Raw genomic sequence first — 17,396 nt, forward strand, 5'->3', positions numbered from 1 at the left:
TCTGGATCTTGTGCATTTATAACACTGTGTCTGGGTGCCGCTAGAATGATTCGGATTGCTGCTGGACTACCAAAATGAGCAACGACAAACAGTTTAACCCTCTTATTGTCATGGGGTCATTTTTGACTCGGGACAGGTGTGAATATGGTACAAATACAGTCAAACCATCAAACCCTTTCCATACAAGGATTTTTGGTGGGAAAAGTTTAGCGCTAAAATGTCACAAATGTCGACGTCATATTTTTCCGTTTAACTCAAGCACATAAACGCTGTCGATACATCAAATGTCGTGAAAAACTGGTTTGGAAACAGTTTTTATCGATAAAATTGGCATTAATGCAAAAATGTCATATATTTTTTGGATTGATCTTTACGGGATATAGATCCGATCTGTGACACTTCCAGGAGTGCAACACAAATCTCTCGTATCATGCTCCGGTTATCAACATGTACAAGGAGAACAAATGAATGAACACTGTTTGTGATTTAATTTAATCGCTGTAGACATCCATTTATTTATTAAAGTTGCTTTTCACACCATTCAAAATAATAGTTGACAGTCATAACTAGATAGGTACATTTCCTGAAGAAAATGTGAGTGGTGTTTGCCATGGCAAAACTCGTCAAATAGCATTTTCTAACTTGTTGCTAAGCACTAAAATAATGGTCATAGAATGTTTCTAGCATGTGTTTTTAATGATGAGCATTTAGATGTTATGTTTGTGTTAGCATGATGCTAGCATGTTTTAGCACTTTGCTAGGTGATGCTAACATGTATTAGCATGTTGCGAGCACGTTTTAACATGTTTTAGCATTTTGGTATGCAATGCTAACATGTTTAGCATGATGCTAACATGTTTTAGCATGTTTCAGCACTTCGCTAGGCGATGCTAACATGTGTTAGCATGATTCTAGTACGTTTTTAGCATGTTTTAACTCTTCGCTAGTCGATGCTAGCATGTATTAGCATGATGCTAGCACATTTTTAGCATGTTTTAACACTTTGCTAGGCGATGCTAGCATGTGTTTTCATGATGCTAGAACATTTTTAACATGTTTTAACACTTCGCTAGGTGATGTTAGCATGTGTTATCAAGTTGCTAGCATGTTCATGACAGAGTTTGCCTCAAACGTTAGCCCGTGTTACCATGACAACAGAATTGAAATCTCATTTATTGTACGTGATTATGGATTGATCTTTATGGCATATAGATCCGATCTGTGACACTTCCAGGAGTGCAACACTAATATCTCGTATCATATCTCGACATTTTCAATTTGTTGATAACAAAATAGTGCAAAAGATGGATGGAAACTAGGCTATTGTGACCATCAAAACAAACCAAATATTTGTTGTTGTTTATAATTCTTTAAGATAAATAACAGTTTAAAACAATTGTTTTCTTCCATTGTCTCTGCTCAGTTTTGACCTGTGTGGTAAGAACCCGTTGTGCCCTTGTGACTTTGTGACCCATCCTGTTCTCTAGCGCCCCCCACTTGCCTGCTCCACTGGCTCCTGCATTCTCCACACATATTTCTAACTTTCCTCCCAGACGTGGCTTGTGCACTCATGCACATGTCAACAGAGTATTTATTTATTTGAACGGGTGATATGTTCGTAAATAAGTCTACTAACATTATTTGATAGGGTATAATGGGGCTCCCAATGGTGACTTATTGAATATAATATTCAAGTATGTCAATATTCAAACATTCTAATTGAGTATTTTTGCATTTTCAGTCGTTTTTAATACAGGTCAAAAATTACCCAATGGACAACTGTCATAACTCAGAGTAGTTACTAACGGTATTAACATACTCTAACCTCGAGCCATCGCTTCAGGCGCTGTGAAAAGACCCTCATCTTGACTGTAAAGTTTCAGCACTATGGAGCTCCCTTTTTCCCCCAATTTGGAACGCCCAATTCGCTCTAAGTCCTCGTGGTGGCGTAGTGACTCGCCTCAATCCGGGTGGCGGAACATGAATCTCAGTTCTGAGACCGTCAATCCGCGCATCTTATCACGTGACTTGAGTGTGTTACCATGGAGACGTAGCGCATGTGGACGCTATTCTCCGCGGCATCCACGCACAACTCACCACACGCCCCACCGAGAGAGAGAACCCCACATTATAGTGACCACGAGGAGGTTACCCCATGTGACTTTACCCTCCCTAGCAACCGGGCCAATTTGGTTGCTAAGGAGACCTGGCTGGAGTCACTCAGCACATCCTGGATTCGAACTTGTGACTTCAGACAGTAATTCCACTAATCACGACCACGAGGAGGTTACCCCATGTGACTCTACCCTCCCTAGCAACCGGGCCAATTTGGTTGCTAAGGAGACCTGGCTGGAGTCACTCACCACACGCCCCACCGAGAGCGAGAACCACATTATAGCGACCATGAGGAGGTTACCCCATGTGACTCTACCCTCCCTAGCAACCGGGCCAATTTGGTTGCTAAGGCGACCTGACTGGAGTCACTCAGCACGTTTTTTCTTTTTTTGTTTGTTGTTTTGGTAATTTCTTACCAATTTAATATCTAAAATATTCCGGGAAGAACAAATGCCAAATTGTTCACCCTCCTGATATTTTAAATAATTTCATTGTTTGATTACGCTGGCAGTAAATGTCAAAATGTTTCCAAACATTGTCCACTGTTATTTAAAATTGCTAAAAGATTTGTTAATCGAACCATAAAGACACTTAAGAGCTGGTACGAGGTTTCTTTCAGGTCCTCCTCAGAAGTCCTGCAATTTACAGGCTGTTTAAAGCATCCATTGATCATCCATTAAATCATTTCAGGTCTAGTTGTGTGATGCACTACAGTGTGTACGAGGACGTGTCAGAATGAACAGGAAGTCATTTTCACTGGACTACATTAGTGTGCATGCATCAGTCACGAGCTGCCCGAACTGAGACATGGAAAGCACATTTCATTTTCATGGAAAAACACGGAATATTTTAGTTGTCCTGATAAAAGATGTATTTCTCAAGGCAGACAAAGTTTGGGCTGCTCGTGATTGTTTAGATGTCTGAGTTTCCTCAACTAGTGCAAACGGATCCGAAGTCTCTCCGGAGACACACTCGTTCTATCCCGGCTACATTAAACTGATTAATATGAGGACTAAGCTGAGGTTGAATGAGTCTCCGAGATTTTCCGAGTTGCATCCGTTGCCGAGTCTGAAATACTGGTCTCCCTCCTGTCCCACGCGTGGCTCCCCCTTCTGGCCGGTGTTGCAGTGCATCAGCGGCGGCTGGTAGGACGTGGCACGTCTGTGCGGTCGGTCTGGACTCTTGCCGTTGGTCGGTCTCTGGCCGTTATACAGAAGACCGTGTCCCTCAGAGTCTTGACCCATGCTGAAGAGCTCATACTCGGTGTGTGGCAGACGGATGCCCAGCGGGGCACATCCAGAGGTGGCGGTCACGTCCTGTGAGACGCCCAGCTTCCAGGAGCCTTCTGCGCCACACTTATCCCCACTGAAGATGTTCAGGAGGGTTGTGGTGGCCACGTCCATGGGCGTCACCTTCATGTGGGTCACTAGAGGAGCACACACAGATCAGTGGGTCGTTAGAAGGCCTGCTGGCCTCAATTAATTTACAATTTTCAAATGAAACCGATTACAGTGGACGTGACCTCATGATGCTTTCTCATCATGTAATTGTGTTGGTTTGACAAAGCCAGCATACTGTTAGTCAAATCCCTAAACCAAAACTATAATTCCTCAGAGAGCTTTCAAATGACATTCACCCAAATTGGTAGAAACCATTAGAATGTTCTGTAATAGTGTGCTGTGTCTTTTCCAACTGATCGGACTTACGGTTTTCACACAACGGACAATCAAAAATGGGGAATATCCCATAGACTTAAATTGACGGAATGTTGAAACGAGCCGACGGAATGCTCGTTAATTTAATGCAAATGTAAACAAACCCACAAAAGCCCTTTAATCAGCTCTCTTTATATATATATATATACTTTGTGACAGTCTATCTGACTATCTAGCAAGCTAGCTGGCGGTTATGTCCGTATTAACATCAAACTTTCAACAACTAATTGAAACCATAGACTGTAAAAAAAAGATGTGCGACGCCCCTTCGCTCTCTTCCATTGGTGAGAACTGAAGCCGCCAGTGTCCCGATATGGCGCTGACATCTTGGGACTTGAGTCTGCGCAGTTGCCATTTCGGGACCAGACCTGCGCAGTAGTGAGCAGGAAGTAAAGCCGCGAAATCAAGGCCCCGCCCTCACTCTCGCTGAATCAATCGCAAGCACACGCCCCTTTTGACTTTTATGACGGTGTGAAATAATTAATTATAGAAATGTAGATATTAAATTTAAAGCTCCAATCTCCTCAGTCCTCCGAAGATCCCAAATAAAAGTCCGTTGGTGCTTCAGTGACTACTTCAGTGAGAACCTGTCAATCACAGCTGTCAATCATGATGTCACAGCAGCGTTTTTATAGCATCAAATAACTAAAAACAAACTTATTTTGAAAACAAACACTTGAAATGACATCATCGTGATAGAAACGACAGTAAATGACTGAAACTATCTTTGGAAAAAAGATATGTGAAGTGTAATTTAATTGTTTATTTGGTCTCACGTCCCGTTGAATAACATGGGAGGCGGGGTTTATGACCTATACTAGGACCAGCCACCGGGGGGCGATCGAGACGTTTTGGCTTCACTTTTGAGGGCTTGTGTGGCACACTTGGGTGAAACTTTCAGACAAGGTTTAGTCAAGCCAGCATCAAAGTTGGTGTTGCCAGAAGTGCTTTCTTTGTTCATACATTTTTTTAGAGATTAATGAATGTAGTTATTAAATATTTCCTGTCTGCAACAAAGCCACAAAAGGAATAGCTTTGCCATTAAGAGCGCTGCCATAGAAACTCAAAATCTCATTCCGAGGATGAACAGCTTGCCATTGAATATCAAAATGTTCCTCTGTTAATTGTATTAATCCCAAAGACATTTTAGCAAGTTAGGGTTAGGAATTAAAGTGCAGCTCCTATCTACTTGAATGAGGAAAGGCCAAAATCATCAAACGGTTCGGTCAGGTTTCTGATCAAAGAACATATTTTAAATCAGCAGTGAAATCTGACAATGCTGGGACCATAAACTGTGCTTCGTTATCCCGGATTACGCCCAAAAAAAACGCAATTCTCCCGGTTTGTATAGCTCATGTTCTCAAGTTGATTGACAGGCGATGTCTGTATCTTAAAGCTGATTGGCTCTTTAACCTGTAGGGCGGGGCTTACTTTTCTACATCCACCCAGAGCCATATAGAGAGAGAGTAGCGACAACTCCATTGACTCCAATGGAACGTTTTTTTTACAGCAATGGCGGCTCGTGGAGCCTCTCAATAGTTCCCGGAAGTAGCAGCAAACACCGTAGAGATGCATCAGAACAAACCGTTTGCGACGCACTTTTAAAAGGTGAGACGTTTAAAGAATAATATTATCTTATTCTGTATATTATCAGTACATCTAAATAAAAATAACTTGTAAATTAAAACCTTATAGTTGAGTATTACTCATTAAATTAGGAGATAAGGGATGTTATCGGATAACTAACAGATTAGGCAAGGATTGGAGCTGGATAAAGTATTATATTTTAAAATGTAATTTACTCCTGTGATGCCAAGCTGAATTTTCAGCCTCATTACTTTTGAACTGCAGTTTATATACGAGTATGCTTAAGTTGTTTTAAAGCTGAATATATTGTGTATATGAATAAGTATTGTAAGAATTATACATTAGATATATAATATTTATAATACATAAATAATTATATTACTATACATAGAATTGTAAGAATTGTAAACAATAAGCTTCATTTCACTAAATTGTACATTTCCGTAACTGCTGCTAATAGTTAATAGTTCATTGACCCATTGTGCGGTGCGAGCTGGAAACCACCTGTCACCAGCCTGTCTCTGTACTATCTGAAAAGTCATAAATATGACATTAGTTACCATGAGATTAGTGAAAACAATGAACATGAGGTAACATAAAAAGGCAACAGAAACCCTAGCCTGAAATAAGTTGAGGCAAATAACGGTAAGCGAACACTAATCCTCAAATATTAGCTGATTTGATCTTTTAAAAAACAACATCGCTGTAACAACATACTCATGCTACATACATATGTCGGTGTGTTACATAAATATATAAAATAAATGCATTTATTGACTACTAATTACCAGAAATCGCAGTTCTGTCACTCTACTCTAACAGTTTGGAATGACCGCCAAAGCACTTCCTGGAACTATCTGAAGTCTACGTGAATCACGTGACGATCAACATTTAGAACTTCCGTTGTCGCAACTCTCTCTCTATATGGCTCTGCATCCACCATATTGGGTGTTCCAATTCCTCCCATTCATTTGAATACGAGTGCTCCGTCTCTCTGGTAATTCCGACAGGGACGGTTTGTTTACATTTGAATATTTTGACAATTGGAGTTTGAATAGTCTTGGCCTGTTTGAACCTTTCGTCAATGTATTGTCTATGGGATATTTGATCGCCCGTTACAGGAAAACCTTCTGTCTGATCCATTCGAAAATTCACATCAACCCGAGTCAGAACAGTCTGAAGGTCTGTGCCAAATTTGGTGAATGTAGCTTGGAAGCTCCGGGAGTAGTTACAGTCAGGAACGTTGGTCTTGGTTTAGGGGTTGTCTGAAGGGTGATAGTATGTTGGCTTTTTCAAGTACACTTCAAGAAAGTAAACTTGCATCCTTTTGGTAGTATCGACTCAAGAGCACACTTCTGAATCATAAAATGACAAATGGACACTCTACAGTCTCCTGGACTTTATGGATACACTCAAGTAAAAAACACAAATCCACATTAAGTCATGTTGGGGCGGGAAACAGCCTTGATACTTTTTAGAGACAATGTTCAGGGAATTCTGTGGCTGTAGAGTCCGTGCAGGACTGTTCGGCAACAAACAAATCAAAACCCCAATCACTGACCTGTGAAGGTAAACTCTACGCCGCCCATGACTGTGTTTGAAGGAACTCCTCGGCTGTATTGTCCGCTGGCTGTGATGCTGAAGGCCGGATGTCGGCACAGGGGATCGGAGAAATGCTCGTACTGTCCTTCCCAGATGCTCCTGTCCTCCTGAAAGGTCAGATGTCGGGTGAGGAAGAGGACGCCCGGCCGCACTTCACATCGTGTGCTCACCCAGTTTCCATGGAGACGCACAGGACGGTTGCTCTGGGATGGTAAGACAGGTGGATGATGAAGATCGGCCAAAGCGATGATTCCACAGATTCCACAGCGACGCTCATCGACCTGACAGAAACGAGTACACAGATGATTTGATAGGTCAAACTCCCTGCCAGCTAAAACCAGATTCAGATGGTTTTACCTGGTTTCTTGCTGGTCCAAGCCCGTCTAAATCAGTGGTTCTCAATCTTTTTGACTCATATAAGACAATATATGAGGGCTAAGATGAACACAAACTTTATGAACATAAACTTGGCATATAAATGGATAAAATAATGAATCTTGAACCATGTAAGAACAGGTGTTGAAGAGAGATGTTAAAGTAAGCTATAAATGAGTTTTTCAGTGATTTTTTAGCACTTTTAGATTTGCTATAGCAAGATAGTTTCTTTTAATATAGCTTATAAATGTACCTTAATTTATAAGGTAATTCTTAGTCATCTTTAGGCCCCTTTGGATGTTTGCGGAGGCCTCCTGCTTGAGAACCACTGGTCTAAATGGTTGGTTTCAACTATATAGACTCTGAAGATCCATCAAAAACCAGCTTGATCAGATGCAGAAATGTGTGTTCCAGTGTGGCACTTACAATGGAAGTGAATGGGGCCCATTCATGGAGGGATTAAAGGCAGAAATTGTTATTATTTGAGCTGTAAATTTGTTTAAATTGTCACTTTAACACAGTTTAATGATATTAGGATTTACGCCATTATGTTTGTCATTGCATCAAAGTTGTATAATTGTCTATATCTTCACACAGATGAGGTCAGTGAGTGATTTAATGACAGTAAAATCATGTTAACACACATATTGTTTATGTGTCAGTGAGTATTTTAATATCGTACAGATTAAACCCCATTGACTTACATTGGAAGTGTCTCACTGGAACACACATTTAAGTCAAAATAGATTTTTATGTTAATCAACATTATGCCACAAATGCTGTCGGTTGAGATAAACTTGTATTAAACGTGGAACGGGCCCTCACACGCTGGTGCCCGTTGGTGCTGCTGTGCCAGGGGAATGTCACTCCAATGTTTTTAGCATTATTTACACTTGACACGCCGTGCAGTGAAAACTCAAAAGCTTCACGATGTAGCATCGCCAATGTCTTTAAATTATAATGACCAAATATGAAGTAGATCAGATGAAATCTCTAGAAGCAGTTTGTTAAAATACAAGGTCTGGAAATGGCAAAAACTGAAGTGACAATTCAAAATGGCTGACTTCCTGTTGAGTTTAGGGCATGTGTTCAAGAGACTTTTTTGTAGGTATTGGCATATTACACATGTGTACCGAGTTTCGTACATGTAGGTGAAACGTAGCGTAAAGCGCACATCGTTGAATGTTTGTAGGTGGCGCTTTTGAGCCATTTTGCCACATCTAATTCTGAAACCCACCACTTCTGAGTTTCATGAGTTTTCGAGCATGTTGAGGCGCTAAAAATGTGATTAATTTGGGAAATAAATAACAAACACCTAGAACAACAATAGGGTGCTCAGGCCCTAATGAACTTAAATATTTGAGTTATGTGTCCAAAATTGGACATTTCAAGTTAAAATTAAGACAACTTGATTTTTATAGTAATGACAACTTTAGAGTTTACAGTGCAGAAGACATTCAAACTATTGTTTTGAAGAGCAAATCGAGTCAATATGAGACAAAACAAATATCAATAACAAAATATAGATGTAAGCAGCAATCAACGGGCCCAAGCACCGTGGACTCATTTCCTCCTGGCGGCTTTAGTAAAACAATGCAGAACATTTGGTGATTTGTATAAATGTAAATAGATTTTTTCAAAGACTGTTGTAAGGGCCACACTTCCTGCTGCCAGTTGGTGGCGCTACGACCGTGACCCACAGTAGGTACATCAATGCGATCAGCCCTCAAGGCCAAACATACGGGTCAATTTTGATGTAAATCACATGATGCACGCAGACGATATTAAACAATTATTTTTCCTATTTTTTGGTTACTTTATCGCATCGCTATGGAGACACCATTTGAGACATCAAAAATCCGTTCATAATTCGGCATCTTCAATGTCTTGGCATGATGTTGCCCACGCTCGGTGCCTGTCACATAAATCTCCTAGGAGGAGTATTTAGAATTCCAGAGCATGCATTTTTCAAACAATGCAACATGACAGACTTCCTGTTGGGCGGAGCCTATAACTATGAGTGTGAAAGTTGTCCAGCTTGATGAGATCGACATGTGTACATAGTTTGGTGACTGTGCATGTGCTACCCATATACAGTAAAAAAAAGATGGACGACGCCCCTTCGCTCTCTTCCATTGGTGAGAACTGAAGCCGCCAGTGTCCCGATATGGCGCTGACATCTTGGGACTTGAGTCTGCGCAGTTGCGATTTCGGGACCAGACCTGCGCAGTAGTGAACAGGAAGTAAAGCCGCGAAATCAAGGCCCCGCCCTCACTCTCGCTGAATCAATCACAAGCACACGCCCCTTTTGACTTTTATGACGGTGTGAAATAATTAATTATAGAAATGTAGATATTAAATTTAAAGCTCCAATCTCCTCAGTCCTCCGAAGATCCCAAATAAAAGTCAGTTGGTGCTTCAGTGACTACTTCAGTGAGAACCTGTCAATCACAGCTGTCAATCATGATGTCACAGCAGCGTTTTTATAGCATCAAATAACTAAAAACAAACTTATTTTGAAAACAAACACTTGAAATGACATCAACGTGATAGAAACGACAGTAAATGACAGAAACTATCTTTGGAAATAAGATATGTGAAGTGTAATTTAATTGTTTAGTTGGTCTCACGTCCCGTTGAATAACATGGGGGGGCGGGGTTTATGACCTATACTAGGACCAGCCACCGGGGGGCGATCGAGACGTTTTGGCTTCACTTTTGAGGGCTTGTGCGGCACATATTATTATATTATTATATATTTATTGTATATATCACAATAAATATCTGAGCCTCTGCTTTTAGGCAAAAAAAAAATGATTTTATTTTATCTTCATTTGTTCTTTTTTTATTGCGACTTGAACAGAGGAAGGTTTTGTCAAAAACAACATTTCGGACAAAAGGCTGAGAAAAAGGCATTTCTATCAAACAAGTGCTTTAGTATTAGTATGGTGTTCCACTTCACGTTTGAGACGATCGCAGTCTGTTTGTTTGATCAAAGAGTTGCGTACTCTTTCAAAACATGCGCGCGGGTCTTCCTTACCATATACCACCTAAAACACGGATACCCGGAAAATTCCGTGTTTGGCGGGGAAAGAGTTAAGGGACCCAAAAGCCCCTGAAACCTTGAAAAGCAGAATGTTAGCAGTAAGCCTTAGGAAAACAATATGGCCTCCGCACTTACAGTGCTTGGGCCCTAATTATGACACAGACCTAAAATATGAGCTGGTTAATCCTTCAGAGGTTCGGTTTAATAACGACGATTATCTCGCTTGTCATGACAAATTATTATTGCTAGAAGTCTCCTCCATTCATCTGTCTGAGAACGTCTCTAATGCATCGATTCAATCCACTCGAAATGAACACCTTCATGCCACATAACAGTCGTGCACGAGAACGTTACGACGCTAGAAGTTGTGGACCGTAATTCTTAGAATTGTGGGAATTGTGTCCATCAGTCAGAGAAGCTTGTGGGATGGCGGGTCGTTCACACGGGACACGTGTTCATACAGGAGGCACGAGAAGCACTTGACTTTGGATCAGTTGGCGTTGCTTACTCGAGTCAGGCTCCCCATCAATTATTCAGTCTTGAACTAGAATTCATTAACATTGCATTATGTGTTTCACATCGGCTTTTAGCCGCGGTGAGGGCTGGCGGGGGGGCTGCGCTCACATGAAAGAAATGAATCCATCAGAAATGGCTCATCTCGCAGGTCCTCCAATGCCTAGGGCACATGCCGAGCTCGAAACCACACCGCTGCCCTTTGCAAACACCATTTCCACATCACCTTTGAAGCAGATGGGAGATCAGCTGCGTGGACATGTCCCGACACGCCTCAAATCACACCAATTTAACCACAGAAACACGAAACGCATCCATCTCGCTCAAGCAGACGCACATCTCAGTAATGCCGAAGTGAAATTACAGTGAAGGCTTTCAATGAATACGTAATGCTCACAGCGGCCCTGATGGAGAGACGGAGACGCCTCGCATGAATTATTACAGCCAATGTCACATCCCAAATTAAGTACAATGTTATGTATTATACAGCATTTAACTTCAGCAAACATGACATCTGATGAATTAATCATTCTTCCACCAAAAGCTTCCTGTATTTTGCAGGTTTTATTTGAAGTTACACTGAATGTATAAAGTTTAACGCATTTGTGAATCTGTTCAAGTGTTTCCAAACATGAGATTATTTCAGCAAAAGTGTGGAATAAGAATGTGTTAAATACTTTATCTCTAACGGGACGGGGCGTTGATACAGATTTCCCAATTTCAATCCATTTTGATTTAATTCAGTTTCATATGAGTATATTTCAGTCTACATTATCAGGTCTTAAAGGGTTAACGCACACAAAAATGGCTGCTAGCTGAACTGCCTGTAGTCTTAAAGAGACAGTACACTTTTAGCACTTGTTCAAACGTATCAGTGTAAATACTTAAATAGTACAAATTGTGTAAACAATATACATTATCCATATACATTATATACACTCTGTACTATATAATATATGCAATTTTAAGACGTCATATTTATTGATGATGTACATGGAATTTGCTCATTTTTAAAAAGCTGAAATGTAACAAAAGTATAAAATAAAATGTATATTTTTGTGATGTACATTGTTAGAAGGTCCCCTGGTTAAAGGGTGAGTTCCCCCAAAAATGAAAATTATCCCTTAATTTACTCCATCATTAAAGTAATCCATACAGTTCCAGGGGGTTAATAAAGGCCTTCTGAAGCAATGTGTTTGTGTAAGACAAATATCCATATTTATAACTTTATAAACTATAATCACTGGCTTCCGGTAACGGCCGTCCATGCGTCCCGCTGTAAACATCGTTCACGTCCACGTTTGTCACTTCTCACCGGAGCTTACGCTACGCCTACGTCATACACCGGAACTCGACTCTCTCGTGAACGCACGGACAGCCATTACCGGAAGCCAGTGATTATAGTTATATAATCACTGGTTATATTATAGTTATAAATATGGATATTTTTATGGGGGGCGGGACAACAGATAGTTCAACTCACACCACCGGTTGATTAAACAGATTGTCCTGCCCCCAACGCACACCACCGGTTGATTAAACAGATAGCCCCGCCCCCAACTCACACCACCAGTTGATTAAACAGATAGTCCCACCCTCAACTCACACCACCGGTTGATTAAACAGATAGCTCCGCCCCAAACTCACACCACTTGTTCATTAAACAGATAGCCCCACCCCCAACTCACACCACCGGTTGATTAAACAGATAGCCCCGCCCCAACTCACACCACCGGTTCATTAAACAGATAGCCACGCCCCCAACTCACACCACCGGTTGATTAAACAGATAGCCCCGCCCCCAACTCACAACACCGGAAACAGATAGCCCCGCCCCCAACTCACAACACCGGTTGATTAAACAGATAGCCCCGCCCCCAACGCACACCACCGGTTGATTAAACAGATAGCCCCGCCCCCAACTCACACCACCGGTTGATTCAACAGATAGCCCCGCCCCCAACGCACACACCGGTTCATTAAACAGATAGCCCCGCCCCCAACTCACACCACCGGTTCATTAAACAGATAGCCCCGCCCCCAACTCACACCACCGGTTGATTAAACAGATAGCCTTGCCCCCAACGCACACACCGGTTCATTAAACAGATAGCCCCGCCCCCAACTCACACCACCGGTTCATTAAACAGATAGCCCCGCCCCCAATGCACACCACCAGTTGATTAAACAGATAGCCTCGCCCCCAACGCACACACCGGTTCATTAAACAGATAGCCCCGCCCCCAACGCACACCACCGGTTGATTAAACAGATAGCCTCGCCCCCAACGCACACCACCGGTTGATTAAACAGATAGCCCCGCCCCCAACGCACACCACCGGTTGATTAAACAGATAGCCTCGCCCCCAACGCACACCACCGGTTCATTAAACAGATAGCCCCGCCCCCAACGCACACCACCGGTTGATTAAACAGATAGCCCCGCCCCCAACGCACACACCGGTTCATTAAACAGATAGCCCCGCCCCCAACGCACACCACCGGTTGATTAAACAGATAGCCCCGCCCCCAACGCACACACCGGTTCATTAAACAGATAGCCCCGCCCCCAACGCACACCACCGGTTGATTAAACAGATAGCCTCGCCCCCAACGCACACACCGGTTGATTAAACAGATAGCCCCGCCCCCAACGCACACACCGGTTCATTAAACAGATAGTCCTGCCCCCAACGCACACACCGGTTCATTAAACAGATAGTCCTGCCCCCAACGCACACCACCGGTTCATTAAACAGATAGTCCCGCCCCAACTCACACCACCGGTTCATTAAACAGATAGTCCCGCCCCCAACTCACAACACCGGTTCATTAAACAGATAGTCCTGCCCCCAACTCACACCACCGGTTGATTAAACAGATAGTCCCGCCCCCAACTCACAACACCGGTTCATTAAACAGATAGTCCTGCCCCCAACTCACACCACCGGTTGATTAAACAGATAGTCCGCCCCCAACTCACACCACCGGTTGATTAAACAGATAGTCCCGCCCCCAACGAACACACCGGTTCATTAAACAGATAGTCCCGCCCCAACTCACAACACCGGTTCATTAAACAGATAGTCCCGCCCCAACTCACAACACCGGTTCATTAAACAGATAGTCCCGCCCCAACTCACAACACCGGTTGATTAAACAGATAGTCCTGCCCCCAACTCACACCACCGGTTCATTAAACAGATAGTCCCGCCCCAACTCACAACACCGGTTCATTAAACAGATAGTCCCGCCCCCAACGCACACCACCGGTTCATTAAACAGATAGTCCTGCCCCCAACTCACACCACCGGTTGATTAAACAGATAGTCCCGCCCCAACTCACACCACCGGTTGATTAAACAGATAGTCCCGCCCCAACGCACACACTGGTTCATTAAACAGATAGTCCCGCCCCAACGCACACACCGGTTCATTAAACAGATAGCCCCGCCCCCAACGCACACCACCGGTTGATTAAACAGATAGCCTCGCCCCCAACTCACACCACCGGTTGATTAAACAGATAGCCCCGCCCCCAACGCACACACCGGTTCATTAAACAGATAGTCCCGCCCCCAACGCACACCACCGGTTCATTAAACAGATAGTCCTGCCCCAACTCACACCACCGGTTGATTAAACAGATAGTCCCGCCCCAACTCACACCACCGGTTGATTAAACAGATAGTCCTGCCCCCAACTCACACCACCGGTTGATTAAACAGATAGCCCCGCCCCCAACTCACACCACCGGTTGATTAAACAGATAGTCCTGCCCCCAACTCACACCACCGGTTGATTAAACAGATAGCCCCGCCCCCAACTCACAACACCGGTTCATTAAACAGATAGTCCCGCCCCAACTCACACCACCGGTTGATTAAACAGATAGTCCCGCCCCAACTCACACCACCGGTTGATTAAACAGATAGTCCTGCCCCCAACTCACACCACCGGTTGATTAAACAGATAGCCCCGCCCCCAACTCACAACACCGGTTGATTAAACAGATAGTCCTGCCCCCAACTCACACCACCGGTTGATTAAACAGATAGCCCCGCCCCCAACTCACAACACCGGTTCATTAAACAGATAGTCCCGCCCCAACTCACACCACCGGTTGATTAAACAGATAGCCCCGCCCCCAACTCACAACACCGGTTCATTAAACAGATAGCCCCGCCCCCAACGCACACCACCGGTTGATTAAACAGATAGCCTCGCCCCCAACGCACACCACCGGTTGATTAAACAGATAGCCCCGCCCCCAACGCACACACCGGTTCATTAAACAGATAGTCCTGCCCCCAACGCACACACCGGTTCATTAAACAGATAGTCCTGCCCCCAACGCACACACCGGTTCATTAAACAGATAGTCCCGCCCCAACTCACACCACCGGTTCATTAAACAGATAGTCCCGCCCCCAACTCACAACACCGGTTCATTAAACAGATAGTCCCGCCCCCAACTCACATCACCGGTTGATTAAACAGATAGTCCCGCCCCCAACTCACAACACCGGTTCATTAAACAGATAGTCCTGCCCCCAACTCACACCACCGGTTGATTAAACAGATAGTCCCGCCCCCAACTCACACCACCGGTTGATTAAACAGATAGTCCCGCCCCCAACGAACACACCGGTTCATTAAACAGATAGTCCCGCCCCAACTCACAACACCGGTTCATTAAACAGATAGTCCCGCCCCCAACTCACACCACCGGTTGATTAAACAGATAGTCCCGCCCCAACTCACAACACCGGTTCATTAAACAGATAGTCCCGCCCCAACTCACAACACCGGTTCATTAAACAGATAGTCCCGCCCCAACTCACAACACCGGTTGATTAAACAGATAGTCCTGCCCCCAACTCACACCACCGGTTGATTAAACAGATAGTCCCGCCCCAACTCACAACACCGGTTCATTAAACAGATAGCCCCGCCCCCAACGCACACCACCGGTTCATTAAACAGATAGTCCTGCCCCCAACTCACACCACCGGTTGATTAAACAGATAGTCCCGCCCCAACTCACACCACCGGTTGATTAAACAGATAGCCCCGCCCCAACGCACACACTGGTTCATTAAACAGATAGTCCCGCCCCAACGCACACACCGGTTCATTAAACAGATAGCCCGCCCCCAACGCACACCACCGGTTGATTAAACAGATAGCCTCGCCCCCAACTCACACCACCGGTTGATTAAACAGATAGCCCCGCCCCCAACGCACACACCGGTTCATTAAACAGATAGTCCCGCCCCCAACGCACACCACCGGTTCATTAAACAGATAGTCCCGCCCCAACTCACAACACCGGTTGATTAAACAGATAGTCCCGCCCCAACTCACACCACCGGTTCATTAAACAGATAGTCCCGCCCCAACTCACACCACCGGTTGATTAAACAGATAGTCCTGCCCCCAACTCACACCACCGGTTGATTAAACAGATAGTCCCGCCCCCAACTCACAACACCGGTTCATTAAACAGATAGTCCCGCCCCAACTCACACCACCGGTTGATTAAACAGATAGTCCTGCCCCCAACTCACACCACCGGTTGATTAAACAGATAGTCCCGCCCCAACTCACAACACCGGTTGATTAAACAGATAGTCCCGCCCCCAACTCACACCACCGGTTGATTAAACAGATAGTCCCGCCCCAACTCACACCACCGGTTGATTAAACAGATAGCCCGCCCCCAACTCACAACACCGGTTGATTAAACAGATTGTCCCTTCTTTTTATTCTATTCTGCTCTATTCTTCGTTGCATTATTATTCCGGTTGACACTATGTGACCCTGCTGAACTCTTCTTCTCAATATTAATGCTCTGCTGTGAGCGGTGACTGTACAACACATTCAGTTCATCAGTATGGATCAATGGAGATGTCAGTCTGCTGCAGTTTCTGACCTTGGCACTCTGTAGGGGGGTCTGGTAGCCAGAGGGCTGGTGAAGTCTCCTCTGAGCGCGCTCCGTGTGAACGTCTCCTAGGAACAGCTCCTCCGCTTGTCTGCTGGGGTCGCCATGGTGATGGCGCCTCTCCAGCCGCATGAGCTGCAGTTCCTGCATGCTGAAGTCTAAGCCACGGGTGCAGTCATGACCCGGCGACGCCCACTCCTTGTCCCACAGCTGGTAGGTCAGGCCCGGCTGCAGCGGGTGCCGGAGGTCGCATGCTGTCTCTAGTTGTCTCTGCACATGTGATGCCGCCGCCGGCCCGTGACACAGCAGCTGAACGTGGGTCAGGTGGTACTCGGACTCTGTGCCCCCGCGGATCGCCCATGAGGCCTGGCGTGGGCGGACGCTGCCCTGGATCAGGAGGGTGAAGCTGGGATCGGTGCAGTGGTTGTCCTGGTAATAGAACTGCAGCGCCTCGAAGGTGTCGTTAGAGTAGAAGTGATAGGAGCGAGTGAGGAACTCT

The 17,396-nt window shown here is 44.5% G+C and overlaps 1 protein-coding gene across 1 annotated transcript in view; it reads right to left on the reverse strand.

The window, feature by feature from the left end:
* Window positions 1-70: 70 nt before the first annotated feature.
* LOC127635181 (protein APCDD1-like) overlaps window positions 71-17,396 on the reverse strand; it is a 20,332-nt gene continuing 3,006 nt past the window's right edge. Inside the window, exons 3-5 of the mRNA XM_052115044.1 lie at window positions 16,889-17,396; window positions 6,979-7,300; window positions 71-3,541 (exon numbers count right to left, since the gene is read on the reverse strand). The exon at window positions 16,889-17,396 is cut by the window's right edge and continues 21 nt beyond it. Coding sequence (XP_051971004.1) covers window positions 3,102-3,541; window positions 6,979-7,300; window positions 16,889-17,396 — 1,270 coding nt within the window. The 3' untranslated portion in view covers window positions 71-3,101. The remainder of the gene's footprint in view (window positions 3,542-6,978; window positions 7,301-16,888) is intronic.

Source organism: Xyrauchen texanus, chromosome 42 (genome assembly GCF_025860055.1).
Source record: "Xyrauchen texanus isolate HMW12.3.18 chromosome 42, RBS_HiC_50CHRs, whole genome shotgun sequence".
NCBI lineage: Eukaryota > Metazoa > Chordata > Actinopteri > Cypriniformes > Catostomidae > Xyrauchen > Xyrauchen texanus.